This window comes from Bos indicus x Bos taurus, unplaced genomic scaffold (genome assembly GCF_003369695.1).
Source record: "Bos indicus x Bos taurus breed Angus x Brahman F1 hybrid unplaced genomic scaffold, Bos_hybrid_MaternalHap_v2.0 tig00011923_arrow_arrow_obj, whole genome shotgun sequence".
NCBI classification, from domain to species: domain Eukaryota; kingdom Metazoa; phylum Chordata; class Mammalia; order Artiodactyla; family Bovidae; genus Bos; species Bos indicus x Bos taurus.
In genome coordinates this window covers 16,023-36,923 of record NW_020868002.1, presented here as the reverse complement: position 1 = coordinate 36,923, position 20,901 = coordinate 16,023, and the positions used below count along the sequence as shown (strand labels likewise).

The window sequence follows — 20,901 nt, the reverse complement described above, 5'->3', positions numbered from 1 at the left end:
TTCTCAACACCACAGTTCAAAAGCATCAATTCTTCAGTACTCAGCTTTATTCACAGTCCTAATCTCACACCCATACATGACCACTGGAAAAATCATAGCCTTGACTAGACAGACCTTTGTTGACAAAGTAATGTCTCTGCTTTTTAATGTGCTGTCTAGGTTGGTCAGACAGGGAGGCCTGGCGTGCTGCAATTCATGGGGTCGCAAAGAGTTGGACACAACTGAGCAACCGAACTGAACTGAACTGAGGTTGGTCACAACTTTCCTTCCAAGGAGTAATTGTCTTTTAATTTCATGGCTGCAATCACCATCTGCAGTGATTTTGGAGCCCCCAAAAATAAAGTCTGACACTGTGTCTGCTGTTTCCCCATCTATTTGCCATGAAGTGATGGGATCAGATGCCATAATCTTTGTTTTCTAAACGTTGAGCTTTAAGCCAACTTTTTCACTCTCCTCTTTCACTTTTATCAAGAGGCTGTTTAGTTCCTCTTCACTTTCTGCCATAAAGTGGTGTCATCTGCATATCTGAGGTTATTGATATTTCTCCCAGCAATCTTGATTCCAGTGTGTGCTTCTTCCAGCCCAGTGTTTCTCATGATGTACTCTGCATATAACTTAAATAAGCAGGGTGACAATATACAGCCTTGATGTACTCCTTTTCCTATTTGGAACCAGTCTGTTGTTCCATGTCCAGTTCTAACTGTTGCTTCCTGACCTGCATATAGGTTTCTCAAGAGGCAGGTCAGGTGGTCTGGTATTCCCATCTCCTTCAGAATTTTCCACAGTTTATTGTGATCCATACAGTCAAAGGCTTTGCATTAATCAATAATGCATTAAATTATAGCTATTTTCCACTAGATGGGTCTGTGGGGTGGTAGGAGTTTTAAAGAGCAGTTCTTTCAGTTATTTACGGAGTTGTCGCGTGTGTTGTGTGTGTGTGTGTGTGTGTGTGTGTGTGCTGGTTTCTGCTTGCTCACACCTGTATAACTCACTCAGCCTCACAACCAGAAGTCCCTCAGTACTCTCTCTGTGCCCTGCAGAATGCTACTTTCTGGGAACAAATATGAAAACAAGATGCTCCCTGATTTTACAAAGCCTCAAGGTACTATGAGATACAGATCCCAAATTACAAAGCATGCCACAGGTGCTATCTTTTCTTTTATTTATGATAAAATTCACATAACATAAAATTTAACTATTTTACCATTTTTAAGTGGTTAGTTTGGTGTTCAGTACGTTCACATTGCTGTGCAACCAAGCTTGAGAATTTTTTTTCTGCCTTGTAAAACTGAAATTCATACCCATTAAATAAACAGCTCCCCATTTACCCTCCCCAGTCCCTGGAGACCACCATCCTACTTCCTGTCTTCTTGGATTTTACTCTCTAGGAATCTCACACAAATGGGATTGGAGTATTCATTCCTTTTGTGTCTGGCTTATTTCATTTAGTAAGATGTCATGAAGGTTTATCCACAGGTCAGAATTTTCTTCCTTTTTAAGGCTGAATAATGCTTCACATAAGGATTTAGTTCCTTCCAAATTTTGGCTGCTATAAATATAGCTGTACCATAAATGCTATCTTGAAAGAATATATACGACACGAAGGAAGAACTGAGGATCTCAAAGATGCACTAGGATTGACTCAGAAAATGAGGAGATTTTCACCATCCAGATGACAGAGGGTCTGGGTCTCTGAGGCTGAGGGGCAGCATGTGCACTGCGAACAGGGAGGACGTGGTGCTTTGGGAGAAACTACACACAATCCGAGTTCAGGGGTGTGTGTGTGTCAAACAAACTGGCTGCAGAGGGAGGTGGGGAAGAGCTCCTAACACCTTGTCCAGTTCAGTCTCTTCTTCAGGATTCTGTCCTGATCCCAGCTGAGGGCCTCAAACTGAGTGCAGAAGGAACATCACAAGCAGACATGGATGCTGACAGGTCCAGGTCAAAGCCTCTCTGCCGTCTCCCACACAGATCTTCTCTGATCCCATCAATTTGCTTTTGACTTTGAGCCAATCTCTAGACCTTGCCTCCATCTGATACCATGATTCCTCACTGCTGACTGGGTTATTATTGAGGCTCTTCTCTGGTGGACACAGCTCACCCCATGGCCCCTGCTGGAGTGGACTTGAAGCTATGCTATGGTTCCAGCAGCAGCTCACCAGGCCAGTAAGGATCAGATCTGTGCTAAAGAAAGCAGCAGTCTGTGGTGGGAGGGCAGGGGGATGGCAGCTCAGTGTGGGTGAGTGGAAGACAAGGCTACAGGAAGGGCTAAGAGACAGAGAGGGAGGCTGCAACCAGAGGGCACCATGGGAGGAAGAGAAGATTTCAGAAATACAAACAAGTAAATATGGCAAGGAATGAAATATTGGGAGTTAGGGCCAGGAAGACAAGGCTGACGTCCCAGACTTTGTATGAATAATCAGATGTCACATATAGTGTCCTGAATAAGGTTAAGATGGAGCCCTGGATCCTAGAGCCCATCAACCATCATGAGGGAACTCATGACACAGGAAGAAATTTCTTGGTATCCCCATTCCATGGTCAGTTTCCAAGAAAGATTAGCCTACAATGTCACTGATCTAATCTGCATCCATTAGGAACAGAGTCCCCCTGACACACTGACAAAGAAGTCAAGAGCAGATGTGGTGCTAAATCTTAGATTTTAAAAAGGCAAATGGCTTAAAACTAACCGTTTGTCCTGGGTTAAATTTTTGGATACATGTTCCACAATACCAGGGGGCCCATCCGATGTATGCCTGAAGACACATTGTGAAGGGAAATCATTCCTTTGTTGGGCCAGGATGGTGGTGGACGATACTCAAGTTCCCAGGATGCTTCTTTCACAAGTGTCTGTGTATTCAATCACCCTTTCTACTGAAATCATCTGAAACACGTATGACATCTCATGAGTTAGTATCAGAGAGTCTTGTTATAGATGTCCAGACATTGTAAATGAAACCTTCTGCTTTTATACAGTTCAGAACAACAACACAAAGATCTAGATTTAGATCTAAGCATCCACAAAGGACAGAAGTAGGAGTCTGATAAGGCCTTGGATGATTTAAAACTTATTCATTCATCTTCAAACACTTTTACATAGACTATTTCCTTCAATTTTATATTAAAGTTAAAAAATTAAGAAATGCATGGTAAAAATTTTATTGATCCTCCTTTCACACTCTGAATTTTTTAAAAAAAGAATATTTCAAAGAAAATAATACTTTTGGACACCAATTAGTAATGTGTGGCCACAGAAGGGCCACATGTTACAGATGAACAGAACTGGATGATCATCAAACCTCATTTTAATAATCAGTCATTTTCTACTCTGTTATGAGCTTTCCTGATAGCTCAGTTCATAAAGAATTTGCCTGCAATACAGGAGACCCTGGTTCAATTTCTGGGTTGGGAAGTTCCCCTTGAAGAAGGGATAAGCTAACCACTGCAGTATTCTTGCCTTGCCTTGTGGCTCAGCTGGTTAAGAATCCTCCTGCAATGCAGGTGACCTGGGTTTGATCCCTGGGTTGGGAAGATCCCTAGACAAGGGAAAGGCTACCCACTCCAGTATTCTGGCCTGGAGAATTCCATGGACTGTATAGTCCCATGGGGTCGCAAAGAGTCGGACACGACTGAGTGACTTTCACTACTTCTACTCTGTTAGAAGAAAGATATGGAAAATTTCATTTTTTATTATTTTCTCCCTTTAGGAAAATGTACAAATATCAAAAGTGTATAATGTTTCTTCTAAACAACCATGACTCCACACCTTAGAGAGCATATTCTGAGAGGGAGCCTATCCTACCAGGAAGAAGGGCCACCAGCAAATTCGGTGTTTTCAACACACACAAAAACAAACGATAAAATTGGAGATGGGTGGAGGAACATAGTAATTAAATAAACCTCAAAAATATTGGAATATTTTCTTTTACCAAAAATGAGGAATTACCCATTAAGAAAACAAATGCAAACAAGCTGCTAAGAAATTAGCTTACATTGTCTCCAGAATTTCAGAACCTCCTCCTACAGAGACATTTATTGTATTTGAAGACAGTTTGTGATGAATACCAAAACCTTCTGACATGGCATACACATGACTGAGAAAAATATGTGTATATTTTATTTACATAACTTTAAGCACATGAAAGTTAAAGTGAAACTTGTTCAGTCATGCCCAACTCTTTGCAACCCCATGAACTGTAGCCTTCCAGGCTCCTCTGTCCATGGGGATTCTCCAGGCAAAGAATACTGGGGTAGCCTTTCCCTTTACATGGGATCTTCCCAACCGAGGGATCGAACCTGAGTCTCCTGTGTCTCCTGCATTGCAGGAGGGATTCTTTAACATGTGAGCCACCAGGGAGCCCTTAAGAAGATGGAGGAGAATGTAAAAAACTTGTAAAATGATGTAAAATAACAGTTTCATTATTTTACATAAGAACTGCTTTTATGTCATATAACAGCAAGGAGACCTGAAAAGGCTAAGAACAGAAAATAAACATCACCATGTTCTCAACTTCCACACTTTGCCTGACGCACCACTGGAAGATACTGGTAAGTGTGATGGTTAGTGACAGGACGAGACCAACATGCCCAGCATCCAAAGCTAAATGAGGAAGAAGAAGAAGAAGTCAGTCTACTTCTCAACCCCTCACATAGGTCCTTCTGTCACTCTACAAAGAAGACTCCTTTATTTTTATGATTTTCATTGGAGTATAGTTGATTTACAAAGTTGTGTTAGTTTCAGGTGTACAGTAAAGTGAATTAGCCAGACATATATGTAATCTGCTCTTTTAAAATTATTTTTCCACATACATCATTACAGAGTATTAAATAGAGTTCCCTGTGCTATACAGTAGGTCTTTTTTAGTTAGCTATTTTATAAATAGTAGTGAGAAGACTCCTTTATAATATTTAAATCATTTGTATGTAATGATAGTATTACTCATAATATTACTTCTGTTGTATGAGACAATAATAGTTTAAAAAAAAAAAACACTATGAGGGACTTTCCTGGTGGTCCAATAGCTAAGACTCCGAGCTCCATTGCAGGGGGTCCAGGTTCGATCCCTGGTCAGGGAACTAGATGGACTATATATGCCACAACTAAGAGTTCACATGCTGCAACTAAAGTCCTGCCTGTTACAACTAAGACTGAAGATCCTGCACGCCCCAACTAAGACCCAGTACAGCCAAATAAATTAATTTTTAAAATATTATGAATTTAGAAAGAACTAACAAAGTTGTTAGATTACAGAGGATGAAATAGTTGGATGGCATCACCAACTCAATGGACATGAGTTTGAGAAACTCAGGGAGTGGCAATGGACAGGGAGGCCCGGCATGCTGCAGTCCATGGGGTCACAAAGATCAGACACGACTGAGCAATTGAACTGAACAAAGTTGTTCAGTCACTAAGTCATGTCTGATTCTGTGTCTCCATGGACTGCAGCACACCAGGCTTCCTGTCCTTCATTATCTCCTGGAGTTTGCTCAAACTCATGTCCATCGAGTTGGTGATGCCATCCAACCATCTCATTCTCTGCCACTCCCTTCTTCTCCTGCCTTCAATCTTTCCCAGTATCAGGGTCTTCTCTAATGAGTCAGCGCTTCTCATCTGGGGTCAAAGTATCAGAGCTTCAGCTTCAGCATCAGTCCTTTCCGGTGAATATTCAGGGTTGATTCCTTTAGGATTGACTGGTTTGATCTCCTTACAGTCCCAAAGGACTCTCATGAGTCTTCTCCAAAACCACAGCTTGAAAGCATCAATTTTTTGGCCCTCAGCCTTTTTAATGGCCCAACTCTTACATCTGTTGACAACTCTTACATGACTACTGGAAAAATATACCTTCACTATGTGGATCTTTGTTCTCAAAGTGACATCTCTGCTTTGTAATATTCTGTCTAGATTTGTCATAGCTTTCCTTCCAGAAGCAAACATCTTTTCATTCATGGCTGCAGTCACAGTTTGAAGAGATTTTTGGAATCCAAGAAAATAAATATGTCACTGTTTTAATTTTTCCCCAGATGGGACCGGATATCATGATCTTAGTTTTTTGAATGCTGAGTTTTAAGCCAGCTTTTTCACTCTGCTCTGTTACTTTCATCAAGAGGCTCCTCACTTTCTGTCATTAGAGTGATATCATCTGCATATCTGTGGTTATTGATATTTCTCCCAGAAATCTTGATTCCAGCTTGTGCTTCATCAGCCCAGCATTTTGCATCATGTATTCTGCATATAAGTTAAATAAACATAGTGACAATATAACAGCCTTGTCATTCTCCTTCTCCAGTTTTGAAGCAGTCCATTGTTCCTCGTCCAGGTTCTAACTGTTTCTTCATTGACTTTCATACAGGTTTCTCAGGAGACATATAAGATGGTCTGGTATTCCTATCTCTTTCAGAATTTTTCACAGTTTGTTGGGATCTACACAGTCAAAGCCTTTCACATAGTCAATGAAGCTGATGTTTTCTGGAATTCCCTTGCTTTCTCTATGATCCAGTGAATACTGGCAATTTGATCTCTGGTTTCCTCTGCCTTTCGTAAATCCAGCATGTATAGCTGGAAGTTCCGGATTCATGTACTGCTGAAGTCTTGTTTGAAGGGATTTTAATATAACCTTGAGTTCAGTTCAGTTCAGTCACTCAGTCGTGTCCAACCCTTTGCGACCGCATGAATCGCAGCACGCTAGGCCTCCCTGTCCATACCAACTCCTGGAGTTCACTCAGGACTCATGTCCACTGAGTCAGTGATAACCTTACTAGCATGCAAAAATGAGTGCAATTGTATGATAGTTTGAACATTCTCTGGAATTGCCTTTCTTTGGATTGGAATGTAAACTGACCTTTTCCAATCCTGTGGCCACTGTTGAATTTTCCAAAATTTGGTGGTATATTAAGTGCCGCACTTCAACAGAATCATCTTTTAGGAGTTTAAAATTGCTCAACTGGAATTCCATTACCTTCACTATCTTTGTTTGTAGTAATGCTTTGAAGTAAGGTCCACTTGACTTCACATTTCCAGGATGTCTGGCTTAGGTGAGTGACCACATCATCATGGTTATCCAGGTCATTAAGATATTTTCTGTACAGTTCTTCTGTGTATTTATGCAATCTCTTCCTAATCTCTTCTGCTTCTCTTAGATCCTTACCATTTTCATTATTTATCATATTAATCCCACCTGGATGAGATACACTTGACAGAATAATATAGGTGAGGATGTCATTGCTCAGATTTTTATCCTTATGCTTCAATTATCATTATGTAACTTCACTTTCTATGTCCAGTGTAGCTGCAATTGAAATCACAAAAACAAGGCAATGGGTTTTGCAACACAAGGCAATGCTTTTAAATCTAAAAAATTACTCTCATTTTTGCATTAAAGACTATGATTCAGGGTTCTTGCTATGGAATAGAGAGGATGGTGAATTCATGACACACATTCCAATAACTCCTCATCTGTGACCCACACAGCAGTGAGGATATTGTTTTTGCTACAGAGACTCTTTTCTAACACCATTACACTGGACCCCTACAACCAAGAGATCCAAGGAGCCCTAAAGCTAAAACCTATAACCTTAAACTGTCAGTTCAGTTCAGTTGCTCAGTCCTGTCTGACTCTTTTTACCCCATTGAATTGCAGCATGCTAGGCCTCTCTGTCCATCACGAACTCCTGGAGTTCACTCAAACTCATGTCCATCGAGTCCGTGATGCCATCCAGCCCATCTCATCCTCTGTCGTCCCCTTCTCCTCCTGCCTCCAATCCCTCCCAGCATCAGAGTCTTTTCCAATGAGTCAACTCTTCACATGAGGTAGGCCAAAGTACTGGAGTTTCAGCTTTAGCATCACTCCTTCCAAAGAACAGCCAGGGCTGATCTCCTTAGAATGGACTGGTTGGATCTCCTTGCAGTCCAAGGGACTCTCAAGAGTCTTCCCCAACACCACAGTTCAAACGCATCAATTCTTCAGCGCTCAGCTTTCTTCACAGTCCAACTTTCACATCCATACATGACCAAAGGAAAAACCATAGCCTTGACTAGCAGACCTTTGTTGGCAAAGTAATGTCTCTGCTTTTCAATATGCTATCTAGGTTGGTCATAACTTTCCTTCCAAGGATTAAGCGTCTTTTAATTTCATGTCTGCAATCACCATCTGCAGTGATTTTGGACCCCAAAAAAATAAAGTCTGACACTGTTTCCACTGTTTCCCCATCTATTTCCCATGAAGTGATGGGACCAGATGCCATGATCTTTGTTTTCTGAATGTTGAGCTTTAAGTCAACTTTTTCACTCTCCACTTTCACTTTCATCAAGAGGTTTTTAGTTCCTCTCCACTTTCTGCTATAAGGGTGGGGTCATCTGCATATCTGAGGTTATTGACATTTCTCCTGGAAATCTTGATTCCAGCTTCTGCTTCTTCCAGCCCAGCGTTTCTCATGATGTACTCTGCATAAAAGTTAAATAAGCAGGGTGACAATATACAGCCTTGATGTATTCCTTTTCCTATTTGGAGCCAGTCTGTTGTTCCATGTCCAGTTCTAATTGTTGCTTCCTGACCTGCATATAGGTTTCTCAAGAGGCAGGTCAGGTGGCCTGGTATTCCCATCTCTTGAAGAATTTCCACAGTTTATTGTGATCCACATAGTCAAAGGCTTTGGCATAGTCAATAAAGCAGAAAAAGATGTTTTTCTGGAACTCTCTTCCTTTTTCCATGATCCAGCAGATGTTGGCAATTTGATCTCTGGTTCCTCAGCCTTTTCTAAGCTGTACAGAAAGCTTAATAGTAAACTTGGTTCTCTGTATCCAACTACAGGACACTACCTGGGATGTTCAGAAGGTCATCCTGCTACAGTTATGTAGACCTCAACCCATTCAAAGAAAGATAAAAAGAAAAAAGATCTCCTCGATGACCTACTGTAAACAAACAAACAAACAACCTACTTAAGCAATCTACAGATTCAATGCAATCCTTATTCAATTACCAATGGCATTTTTCATAGAATTAGAACAAAAAGTTTACATTTGATGGAAACACAAAATACCATAAATAGCCAATGTAATCTTGAGAAAGAAGAAAATGAAGCTAGGAAGAATCATGCCCCCTGTCTTTACACTATATTACAAAGCTACAGTAACAGAAAGTGGCACCAAATGCTATGTGGCACCAAAATCAGAAATACAGATCAACAGAACAGGACAGAAAGTCCGGAGATAACCCCAGGCACCTATGATCACTTATGACAAAGTAAGCAAGAATATACAACGGAGAAAAGACTGTTTCTTCAATAATTGGTGCTGGGAAAACTGGACAGCTACATGTAAAAGAATAAAATTAGAACTTTTCCTAACATCATACAGCAAAATAAACTCAAAATGGATTACAGATGTAAATGTAAGACCAGACACTACAAAACTTTTAGATGAAAACATAGGGAGAACTCTATCTGACATAAATTGCAGCACCTCCTAGAGTAATGAAAATAAAATAAAACATAAACAAATGGGACCCAATTAATCTTAAAAGCTTTTGCATAGCAAAGAAAACCATAAAAAATACCAAAGACAGTCTTCAGAATGGGGAGAAATATTTGCAAACAAAGTGACTTACAAGGGATGACTCTCCAAAATATACAAACAGCTTATGCAGTTCAATATAAATAAATAATAAATAAATAAACAAAAAATCCAAAAAATGGGCAGAAGATTAAAAGAGATGGTCTCCAAAGAAGAAACACAGATGGCCAAAAAAAAAAAAAATGCATGAAAAGATGGTCAACATCTCTAATCGTTAGAAAAATGTATATCAAAACTACAGTGAAAAAAATGAAAAAAACTGCAAAAAACTACAGTGAGGTTTCAACTTACCACAGTCAGAATGACCATCATCAAAACAATAAATACTGGAGAGGATGTGGAGAAAAGGGAACCCTCCATCACTGTTGGTGGGAATGTAAACTGGTAAAGCACTATGGAGAAAAATATGGAGGTTCCTTTAAAAACTAAAAAGAGAGCTACCATATGATCCAGCAATCCCACTCCTGGGCATATATCCAGAGAAAACCATACTTCTAAAAGATACATCCACCCTTATGATCACTGTAGCACTATTTACAATAGCCAGAACATAGAAGCAACCTAAATGTCCATCAACAGAGTAATGGATAAGGAAGATGCGCTATTATACATATAGTGTAATATTACTCAGCCATAAAAAAGAGTGAAATAATACCATTTGCAGCAACATGGCTGGACCTAGAGATTTTCATACTGAGTGAAGTAAGTCAGACAGAGAAACAGAGAATATGATATTGCTTATATATGGAATATAACAAAGGGCTACAAATGAACTTATATACAAAACAGAAGTAGTGTAATAGATGTAGAAAATAAACTTATGGTTAACAGGGGATAAGTGAGGGGAGGGATAAATTGGAAGACTGGGATTGACACATACAACTATATATAAAATATTAAAATAGATAACTAATCAGAAACTACTGTACAGTACAGAGAACTCGGTAATGGCCTACATAAGAAAGAACCTAAAAAAGAGTGGATATATGTATATGTACAGCAGATTGACTTTGCTGTACATCGGAAACTAAGACAACAGTGTAAATGAACTATACCCCAATAAAACTTAAAATAAAAATGAAAGAATGTCCTGAGCGAGCCAAAGCAGGGGCCCAAGGCACCAAAGGTCTGCTGGAGCAGGCACGTCATACCTGGACTTTGCTCCTAAGGACTCTGAAAGTGAAAAATAGAAATTATTTTCTAAAAGACAGTTCATTTGAAGTATTAATCAAAATGCAAATTACTAAAAAAAAAAATATACATTCACCCCAATGCTCATGGGGTATGGAAAAAGAATCTTTAAAAAGTGGATATATGTATAACAGAGTCACTTGGCCATACACCTGAAGCTAACACATTGTAAATCAACCATATGCCAATCATTTTTTTAATGGCCTCAAAAAGACCTACTGTAAATAAATAAGTAAATTAAAAAAAAGATAAAAGTTCTCATTAAGACACAAACAACTTCTCATGGACCACACTGTGGAGTCACATACTGCAGACACTTTAATACAATTCATTGAAACCAAAGAGTATATATTAGACATGATGATTAGAGTTTAATAACTACAAAAAAAGCTAAAAAGTGTAAACATACCACAAATATTCACATCTGTACTTACTTTCTACCAGAATCAGGACCCCAAAGGCAACAACAGTGACAAAGATGGCACAGATGACATCCAGATACACAGCGAGCCATCGGGACGTCGTCAAAAGCAGGAACCAAGCCTCTGCATTTGTGAACCATAATAAGTGTAATACAAAAACTATGTTAGCTGCTTCTCATGAGGGAGAATATTTTCTCAGTTGAGCTACAGAAGATTTTACACAGGTAGGACAGCAAAGTTACATACCCAAGGAACCTGAAGATTCTAGAAAACTAGGTTCTAACACAAGACAATGTATGAGACACACAGAAATCAGTCCAGGAAGCATGAATTGAAAACTTCAACCCACAGGTTATCAACAGAAATAAGATCAGAAGAAGGAAGATGGGGAATCGTCTCATCTGTGCATTTCCTGCAGTGCTGGGCCTCAGCGTGAAGATCATCCTCTCACAGGGCCGACTGCTCCCAGCTCTCACACAGCAGAGAGCACAGCTCACACTGTTTCCAGCACCTTCTGCCCTCACTATATGGCCCTGCAGTGTTTATTCTTAGGATCCAGTATCTATATGACCATCAGCTAACAGGATCTGCATGTGACTTTCAAAATGCCATTTTTATCTTCAAAATACAATAATTATCGGAAAGTTTGGCTTGGATTTTATAGACTTGGAGGAAATTCTGAATTTTCTACCTAGGGAAAAATTTCACTGATTAAAAACATAATCAAGTGGGTGGAAAATCAGGAAATTATTTCCTCAATCACATCTGCCACCCTCCACGCTCTGAAAAGTCAGCAAACCACAGTCTGGAGGGTGAGAACAGCCACCACCTGGTTCTGTAAATAAACTTTTATTGGAACACAGAAACCGCCATTTTCTGATGTATTATCTTTGCCTGTTTTTGTGCTACAACAGCAAAGGTGAGTAGTTGCAACAGACACGGTACAGCACACAAGCCTACAATATTTTCTATCTGGATCTTCACACAAAAGAAGTTTGCTGACTCTTACCCTAAAGAGACAGAAGTCTACAGGGCACAGTGATGCAAGGACAATGCGAGCCAGTCAGGGGAGAAAAGCAGGGGATGACAGGGAAGAAGGGAGCACTGAGGGGATGCTGAGAGGAAGGGGTGGGGGAGGCAGGTGGGCAGAGGGGGATGAGGAGTGACACAGAGAGAGGTGTGGGCAGCCAGGCCACCTGAGAGGGAGGTCAGCCTCAGAAGGGAGCACATCCCATCCTTTGAAAACATCTCCAGAAACTTACAGACCTGAGTGCAAATCCTGGTGTGCATCAAACAGTTCCTGAAACTTCTGTTCAGCTTTATACGCCCGGATGGTCCAGAGTCCCCGGAGAGAAGATGCTAAGTGGGAAAATACCGGGCTCCATGCTGGGGAAGCAGAGACAGAGAAGGTCAAGAAGGCTGGATGCAAGGAAACCCACTGCCTCCCGGGCTCTGTGGTCACACATCCCATCAAAGAGAATCCTCCATGTGACCCTCAAAGTCCTGCTCACATCAAGCTTCACTTTAATGACCTGGGAATGAAAGCTTCTCCTTGAAACTATCTTTGATCAAGTTCAAATCACAGCTAGATTTAGATAAAGAAATTATTGTTCTTTCATCAAGATCCTCTCACACACGCCTCCCTCCAAATTCTTCTGGCATCTCATCAGGTGGAAATTGTTGACAATTTTTTAAAAATATATTGAAGTACAGTTGATTTACAATAATGTTCTAGTTTAAGGTATATAGTACAGTCATTCAGTTATTTTTTTCAGATTTTATTTCATTACAGGTTAATACAAGATACTGAATAAAATTCCCTGTGCTTGCAGTAATTCCCTGTTGTTGTCTATCTGACACATTAATAGCAGTATGTCTATTAATCCCATACTTCTAACTTGTTCTTCCCTCTCTCCCAATCCCCTCTGCCAACTGTAAGTTTGTTTTTTATGTCTCTGAGTCTATTTCTATTTTGTGTACAGATTCATTTGTATTATTTTTAGATTCCATATATAAGTGATATCATATTTATCTTTCTCTGACTTACTTTACAAATAATAATATTCCCAAGTCCATCAATGTTGCTGAAAATGGTAATATTTCATTATTTATCATGGGTGAGTAATTACTGTTCACTAATTTTTGAATCAGTAGCCTTATATTTGGCAAAACTAATACAATTATGTAAAGTTTAAAAATAAAATAAAATTAGGAAAAAAAAAAAAAACAAATACATGGTCAAGGATACAAAAAAAAAAAATTTAATTCCTAATTAGAGTCCTCACCACACTGAATTTTGTTGAGTAACCTGTGGGCCGTCTCCTCCTTAGATGAGTAACCTAAGGGCTGGGATAGAGTCAGTACATCCCCCATCCTGTACCAGAGCCAGACACAGGACATGGTGAGATAAATAAGGGGAGTGGACAGTCTGCTGCCTCCCCTGTCGTGGGCCTCTCTCTGCACCTGTGCCAGGAGCCTCTGTGTGGGTCACAGAGCACCTGGCACTGCCCCGCCCTTGTGCCCACAGGACCCAACAGACGAGGAGCCTTTGAACAGTCTTGACTTCCATTCCAGGAACCTGATGGACATTTTATTAGCTGTCTGCTAGATACCTGTCCTGGTATTCTGAGGTCACTGTGGCATGTGACACATCAATCTTTTAGAATCTGACAGTGGCCTTAATGGCCATTCTCTTTTGAGTGACTTCATGTGGATTTGGGCTTGGTGTCACATGACTGACCATTCATTTCCTGCCTTCTTCTCTAAGAGCACACTGACCACAAGCACCAAGGTCAGGCTCCTGCCTATCAGGGAACAGGTGGGCTGCATGCTGCCAAGCAGGGAGGACACTTCTGGTGGGGTTTTCATTCTTCCCATGAATGAGGTTGTAACTTGCTGTTGTCAGGGGCACATAGTGAGCCTGTGACCTCTGTCTGAGGTGAGTGATAACTTGTGCTGTATCAGCAGGAAATACTGACATCACTTTGTTACCTGTGTGTCTCCTAGAGAAGACCTGTTAGTACAATTAGGTTGTTTATGGGAAGTTAGTAATGCATCTTACAGGAGGCTACAGAGATTTTATAAAATGATGGGGAAATAATCAAGGGGGAAACTCCAAACTGTTTTCAGGTCCTCACTTTTTGGTCCAGTATCTGAATGCCTGTCTGATGACAGTTCAGCCAGTACCAACATGCATCTGGGCACTGCACATTTAAAGGAGTTGAGGTACAAATAGGTAAAGACACAGAACCTCCTCTTGTGTTTAGTGTTCCCAATTCTATAAGGAAGGAAGGAGCAGGCTTCCTTCTGTGAGACACTGGGGCTCAGAGAGAATGGGAAGCCCTCAGCTGGGGGAGGACAGCTTGGGCTGGGGACCAGGTGACCATCCACTCAGCCCTAGGATGAGATGGTTGGATGGCATCACCAACTCAATGGACATGACTTTGAGCAAACTCTGGGAGATGGTGAAGGACAGGGAAGCCTGGGATGCTACATGTAGTCCATGGGGTCAAAGAGTCAGACACGACTGAGGGACTGAACACAACCACCACCACCACCAGATAGAGAACATAAACATTCTAATCAGCTGGCTACCGCATATGGTTATCTGAGGTGTGCAGGATGGGGTACCTGGATTAAATGTATTGTCTAACTTGTTTTATTGACTATGCCAAAGCCTTTGACTGTGTGGATCACAATAAACTGTGGAAAATTCTGAAAGAGATGGGAATACGAGACCACCTGACCTGCCTCTTGAGAAATCTGTATGCAAGTCAGGAATCAACAGTTAGAACTGGACATGGACTAAAAGACTGGCTCCAAATAGGAAAAGGAGTACGTCAAGGCTGTATATTGTCACCCTGCTTATTTAACTTCTGTGCAGAGTACATCATGAGAAACGCTGGGCTGGATGAAGCACAAACTGGAGTCAAGATTGCTGGGAGAAATATTAATAACCTCAGATATGCAGATGACACCACCCTTATGGCAGAAAGTGAAGAGGAACTAGAAAGCCTGTTGATGAAAGTGAAAGAGGAGAGTGAAAAAGTTGGCTTAAAGCTCAATATTCAGAAAACGAAGATCATGGCATCTGATCCCATCACTTCATGGGAAATAGATGGGGAAACAGTGGAAACAGTGTCAGACTTTATTTTTCTGGGCTCCAAAATCACTGCAGATGGTGATTGCAGCCATGAAATTAAAAGACGCTTACTCCCTGGAAGGAAAGCTATGACCAACTTAGATAGCATATTAAAAAGCAGAGGCATTACTTTGCCAACAAAGGTCTGCTAGTCAAGACTATGGTTTTTCCAGTAGTCATGTATGGATGTGAAAGTTGGACTGTGAAGAAAGCTGAGCGCCGAAGAATTGATGTGTTTGAACTGTTGTGTTGGAGAAGACTCTTGAGAGTCCCTTGGACTGCAAGGAAATCCAGCCAGTCCATTCTAAAGGAGATCAGCCCTGGGTGTTCTTTGGAAGGAATGATGCTAAAGCTGAAACTCCAGTACTGTGGCCACCTCATGAGAAGATTTGACTCATTGGAAAATACTCTGATGCTGGGAGGGATTGGGGGCAGAAGGAGAAGGGGACGACAGAGGATGAGATGGCTGGATGGCATCACCAACTTGATGGACGTGAGTTTGAGTGAACTCTGGGAGTTGGTGATGGACAGGGACACCTGTCATGCTGCAATTTATGGGGTCGCAAAGAGTCGGACACGTCTGAGCCACTGACATGAACTGAACTTAACTTGTTTCAGCCTACTCGGTGCAAAAAATCCAAATAATCCACAATGATGGTGCCAAAGTTCTCAGACTCTTCAGATCAAATACTGAGAAAATCCTGTACTGCTTCTTGACAAAAGCCTCAGAAGGAGCCCATTTCTCCACTTCCATGTGAATGGGAAATAGCTCTTGCCCCACGCAAAAATTCTGTCAAATATTCTTTCTGGAACAACCTCTCTCTCAATGTGCCAGAGACCTGCTTTGCAACAAGACTATTGAATGACTTCATTTCATGAGTGGTCTCAAACCATAAAACGTCTGAACCGTGTCTACACAGAAGACTGGATGGAGCTCATCACTTCCTCTTCTGCCTCCCCAGGTCCTACCATCCCACTGAGTCATATAGGTAGAACTGCACACACACCTGGACTCTACTGCTCCCCATCCATCTAAACACCTCGCCAAACTCGACCTCACAGGAGGTTAGCTGCTTCTCTTGATGAATGAAAATGTCTTCTACAGATTTTATGAAACTGATGATCACTATTCTTTTTGCAAATAAAGGTAAGTACCTCAAGTGTTTATTATTAAAAACAAAACATACAAATGCCACCATAAAACAACTCCTCTGACGGGATGAACTGAGATTTTTTTCCACTTAGTAGATACAGAGAAGCATGACACTCAACATGAGTCTGTTCTTGGCTTGGTTTCTAGAAGGTTAAGTTGGTATTAATCTCCAATAATTATTCAAGGTTGAGGTCTCTGATGCAAACATATTCTTTCCTTACTTTTTGGTTATTTTTATAACTTTTAAAAGTATATAACAATCTATTTTCCTTATTTTTGTTTTAATACTGATGAAATGTGTGCAATAATAAGAGAAAAATTTGATTATTTCATCATCTGTGATTACCCGTAGAATAGACTAATAAATCATAAAATGTGTTCCCCATTATTCTTTTTTTTTTTTTTTTGCTGTATCTTGCAGGATCTGGTTTCCCAACCAGGACTAAAGTGGTGGCCCCCACAGTGGAAGCACAGAGTCTTAATCACAGGACCACCAGGGACGCCTTTGTTCCCCACTATTCTAAAACTAGGAAGGTGAATGGAATTATCAACTAAATACATACTGAGCCGATCCCCCTCCTGTGTTCTCCTAGGGGATTATTTTCAGCATCATTTATATGAATAGCTTTGAGAAAGGGGAACACAAACAGTGTGGTTCAATTCAGTTCAGTCGCTCAGTTATGTCAGACTCTTTGTGACCCCATGAACTGCAGCACGCCAGCCCTCCCTGTCCATCACCAACTCCCGGAGTCCACCCAAACCCATGTCCATTGAGTCGGTGATGCCATCCAACCATCTCATCCTCTGTTGTCCCCTTCTCCTCCTGCCCTCAATCTTTCTCAGCATCAAGGTCTTTTCAAATGAGTCAGCTCTCCACATCAGGTGGCCAAAGTATTGGAGTTTCAAACGCTTCAAAATCAGTCCTACCAATGAACACCCAGGACTGATCTCCTTTAGGATGGACTGGTTGTATCTCCATGCAGTCCAAGGGACTCTCAAGAGTATTCTCCAACACCATAGTTCAAAAGCATCAATTCTTCCCTACTCAGCTTTCAAACAGTGTGGTTATCACCCCAAATACTGAAAATGACAAAGAGCAGACATGAAAATAAAAGGGCTTATCTTTTCAATAGGGCTCCCCTGGTGACTTAGATATCAGAGTCCACCAGCAATGCAGGAGAGCTGGGTTCAACCCCTGGGTCAGGAAGATCCTCTGGAGAAGGGAATGGCTATCCACTCCAGTATTCTTGCCTGGGGAATTCCATGGACAGAAGAGCCTGGTGGGCTACAAACCATGCAGTCTCAAAGAGTCAGACATGATTAAGTGACTAACACACATCTATCCAATACTTTTAACAACTGCAACTTACTAGAACATGTGAAAGAATATTTTTTTCAAATATATCACTTTTGACATATATTTCCTGAGGTCTCCTTTCCTTTCCCTAATCTTTTCCTTTCCTTGTCATTTCTGGTAACTTTCAGTTCAGTCACTCAGTCGTGTCCAACTCTTTGTGACTCCATGAACCGCAGCACGCCAGGCCTCCCTGCCCATCAGCAGTTCTCAGAGTTTACCCAAACTCATGTCCATTGAGTCAGTGATGCCATCCAACCATCTCATCCTCTATTGTCCTCTTCTCCTCCCGCCTTCAATCTTTCCCAGCATCAGGGTCTTTTCAAATGAGTCAGCTATTCATATCAGGTGGCCAAAGTATTGGAGTTTCAGCTTCAACATCAGTCCTTCCAATGAACACTCAGGACTGATCTCCTTTAGGATGGCCTGGTTAGATTTCTTTGCAGTCCAAGGGACTCTCAAGAGTCTTCTCTCCAACGCCATGGTTCAAAAGCATCAATTCTTCAGTGCTCAGCTTTCTTTTGAAGAACAATTCTCTATTTTCCTTCTACATTAGTTCCAACATGATGAAATACTTTCAAGAATAGTATTAACAGAGTGGATACTCTGTGTTAGGACATAGGTCATGAACAAGACAGAAATGGTTCTTGTCTTCATGGTGCTCACATCCATCCTCCTTGGGATAAAATGCAAAGGGCAGCTGACCCGCCACCAGCTCCATTTGCCTTAAGGGCCAAACCTACTCTCAGGGGCCATAACTTTCAATCACCTAATGTTAACAGTGAGAAATCCCATAGAACAGTCTGCAGAGTTTCAGGGGTCTGGTTAATTGAGGCATAAATGGAAGATAGACTACACTGCCATCCCAACCTGAGAGCCCTGATACTCACTTGTACATTCCAGGCGTTTCACATCTCGTGATGTCTCTAAGAAATATCGCCGAAGGAAAAAGAAAATGATGCCAAGGGGAATCACAGGTATAGCAGTCCAAGGAATTGCAGCCACCATCACGCCCACCACACCAATCACAAGTAGAAATGTCTGAAATAGCGAAAATACAGAGGCCTTCATGTCAAGGATACTTTTCAAAGATAAATTTTATTGATTTGTTAGGATTAAACTCCTTTCCTTGAAACTTGTTGAAACAGCAGGGAATGCTTTCCCTTCCAAAGAAATAGAAATATAGGTGGTCCTCATGATGTTTATTGCATGCACCACACACTCTGATAAGAACTTTCTAGGTATCAGCTCTTGTGATACACTCAGTAGCCCTTTGAGGCAGGAATTATTATTTTTAACAGATGAGACTATTTGAGGCTCAGAGAGTAGGAGCTGCATCTCAAACTATCAGGAGTCAGCAGGTGTTACTAGAGAGAGGAGTGAGCAAGCATTACAGATGAGGAATCCAGATGCTTCAGCTATCCATGTAGGGAAAAAGAAGTAGTTAATCACTTTCACTTTTCACTTTCATGCATTGGAGAAGGAAATGGCAACTCACTCCAGTGTTCTTGCCTGGAGAATCCCAGGGACGGGGGAGCCTGGTGGGCTGCCGTCTATGGGGTTGCACAGAGTCAGACACGACTGAAGCAACTTAGCAGCAGCAGCAGCAGCAATTACAAATTCAGTGTAACATATCTAGTCAAAGTATTATCTAATTTTACAAATGGAGACAGTGAGGCACAGGGAGAGGAAAAGCAACTTACTGGAAACTGCAAAGCTTAAGTCACAGAGCTGGGAACCCCATGTCATGAGCCATTATGTCATATTTAAGCTTGCCCCCAACATACAGCCATCTTTCTATCATTATACTAAGTATTTAAATGCCCATTCCAAAGGTTAACTATTATAACACCACCAGATTCCATTTACAGTGTGTGTACTGTGTGTAAGGCCCTGTGCTGAGTTCCATGAACATTCTCTTAATCATCACATTATCCCCTGAGATGATTTTCTCTTAGGAAATGATCTAGGTCTAAGAAAGACAGCAGGTAGAACAGAAAATGAAATCATTGGTTGATGCTGATTTAAGCATCCATCTTTATCAGGAAAAGTATGATGATACTCTGGAGGACAGTATCAGGCAATAAGAATGCAATCAACACTTAGTGTCTGCCTGCTATGAAAGTCGGGTGAGGTACTAGGGACTAGCAGATTCACCCAGTCTTGGCCAAGGCCTCTGAAGTTTATGATCTCAGGTGGATACAAATCTATGGTGATCTGCACAGGGGGATGGGGAAACACAGGGAAGAATACCTGAATATTTTTAGACAATTCTAAGACTCATGACTGATTTTATAGGCTTGTTTAACAAATATAAAGAATGGCATGAATGACTTGCAGGCAGTAATCACAGTTGATGGAAATTTTGACAAAAAAGGAGCTGGGATGAGAAGGCTGAGATGCTTGTCTGAGTTAACACTGGCTATTCTTTAAGATAAGAAATGATGAAGTTGGGAGGGTAAGTGGCTGTCCTAAAGTTTCCCAAGAAGGTATTGCTTATCTTGGAGAAAGAGAGGAACCGTTTGTACTCAGAGAATCCCAGAGCCACAGCTGCAGGCAGGAGGAACAAACAACCAGAACTGTGACTCTGTGGCCAGGAGCCCTTGGAAACCAAACTGCATGATCTGGATGGAGACCCACGTGCTTTTCCTGTTTCTCCCCCCCTCTGCTGTGGTATCAAAAGAAAACTCAGAGTGAAGAGCATGGAGTTCTGAAGGAATAAATGCTAATCGTAAGTGGAGAAAAGTAGGGCTGTCTGACCGCCCTCCTATTAGACCTACAGAAAACAATTTCTTTCAGCCACTGGCTTGACTGTGCATCCTACCAGGCTACAACCTTCATGTTCATAGGGAGAGGTCCTTCCAGCTCCTTCTATGTCTAGCCTTTAGGTCACTTGGCTTGTCATTGTTTTTTGTCAAAAACAAAAAACTACACCTAAAGTGTTAATTAGTAAAAGAAAAAAACCCAAATTACTTGTTTTTAGCAGACTTGCATCATTTGATGAACAACATTCATCCGTTTCAATAATCTGGCTCTCCCCAGGTGGCTTCCCTAGTGGATCAGTCATTAAAG

General features: G+C 41.1%; 1 protein-coding gene across 1 annotated transcript in view; it reads right to left on the bottom strand.

Annotated features, from left to right (window-relative positions):
* Positions 1-2,818: 2,818 nt before the first annotated feature.
* Positions 2,819-20,901, bottom strand: part of LOC113889391 (multidrug resistance-associated protein 4-like) — a 32,966-nt gene continuing 14,883 nt past the window's right edge. The window contains exons 3-7 of the mRNA XM_027536072.1: positions 18,720-18,870; positions 12,448-12,567; positions 11,194-11,304; positions 4,500-4,600; positions 2,819-2,884 (exon numbers count right to left, since the gene is read on the bottom strand). Coding sequence (XP_027391873.1) covers positions 2,819-2,884; positions 4,500-4,600; positions 11,194-11,304; positions 12,448-12,567; positions 18,720-18,870 — 549 coding nt within the window. The remainder of the gene's footprint in view (positions 2,885-4,499; positions 4,601-11,193; positions 11,305-12,447; positions 12,568-18,719; positions 18,871-20,901) is intronic.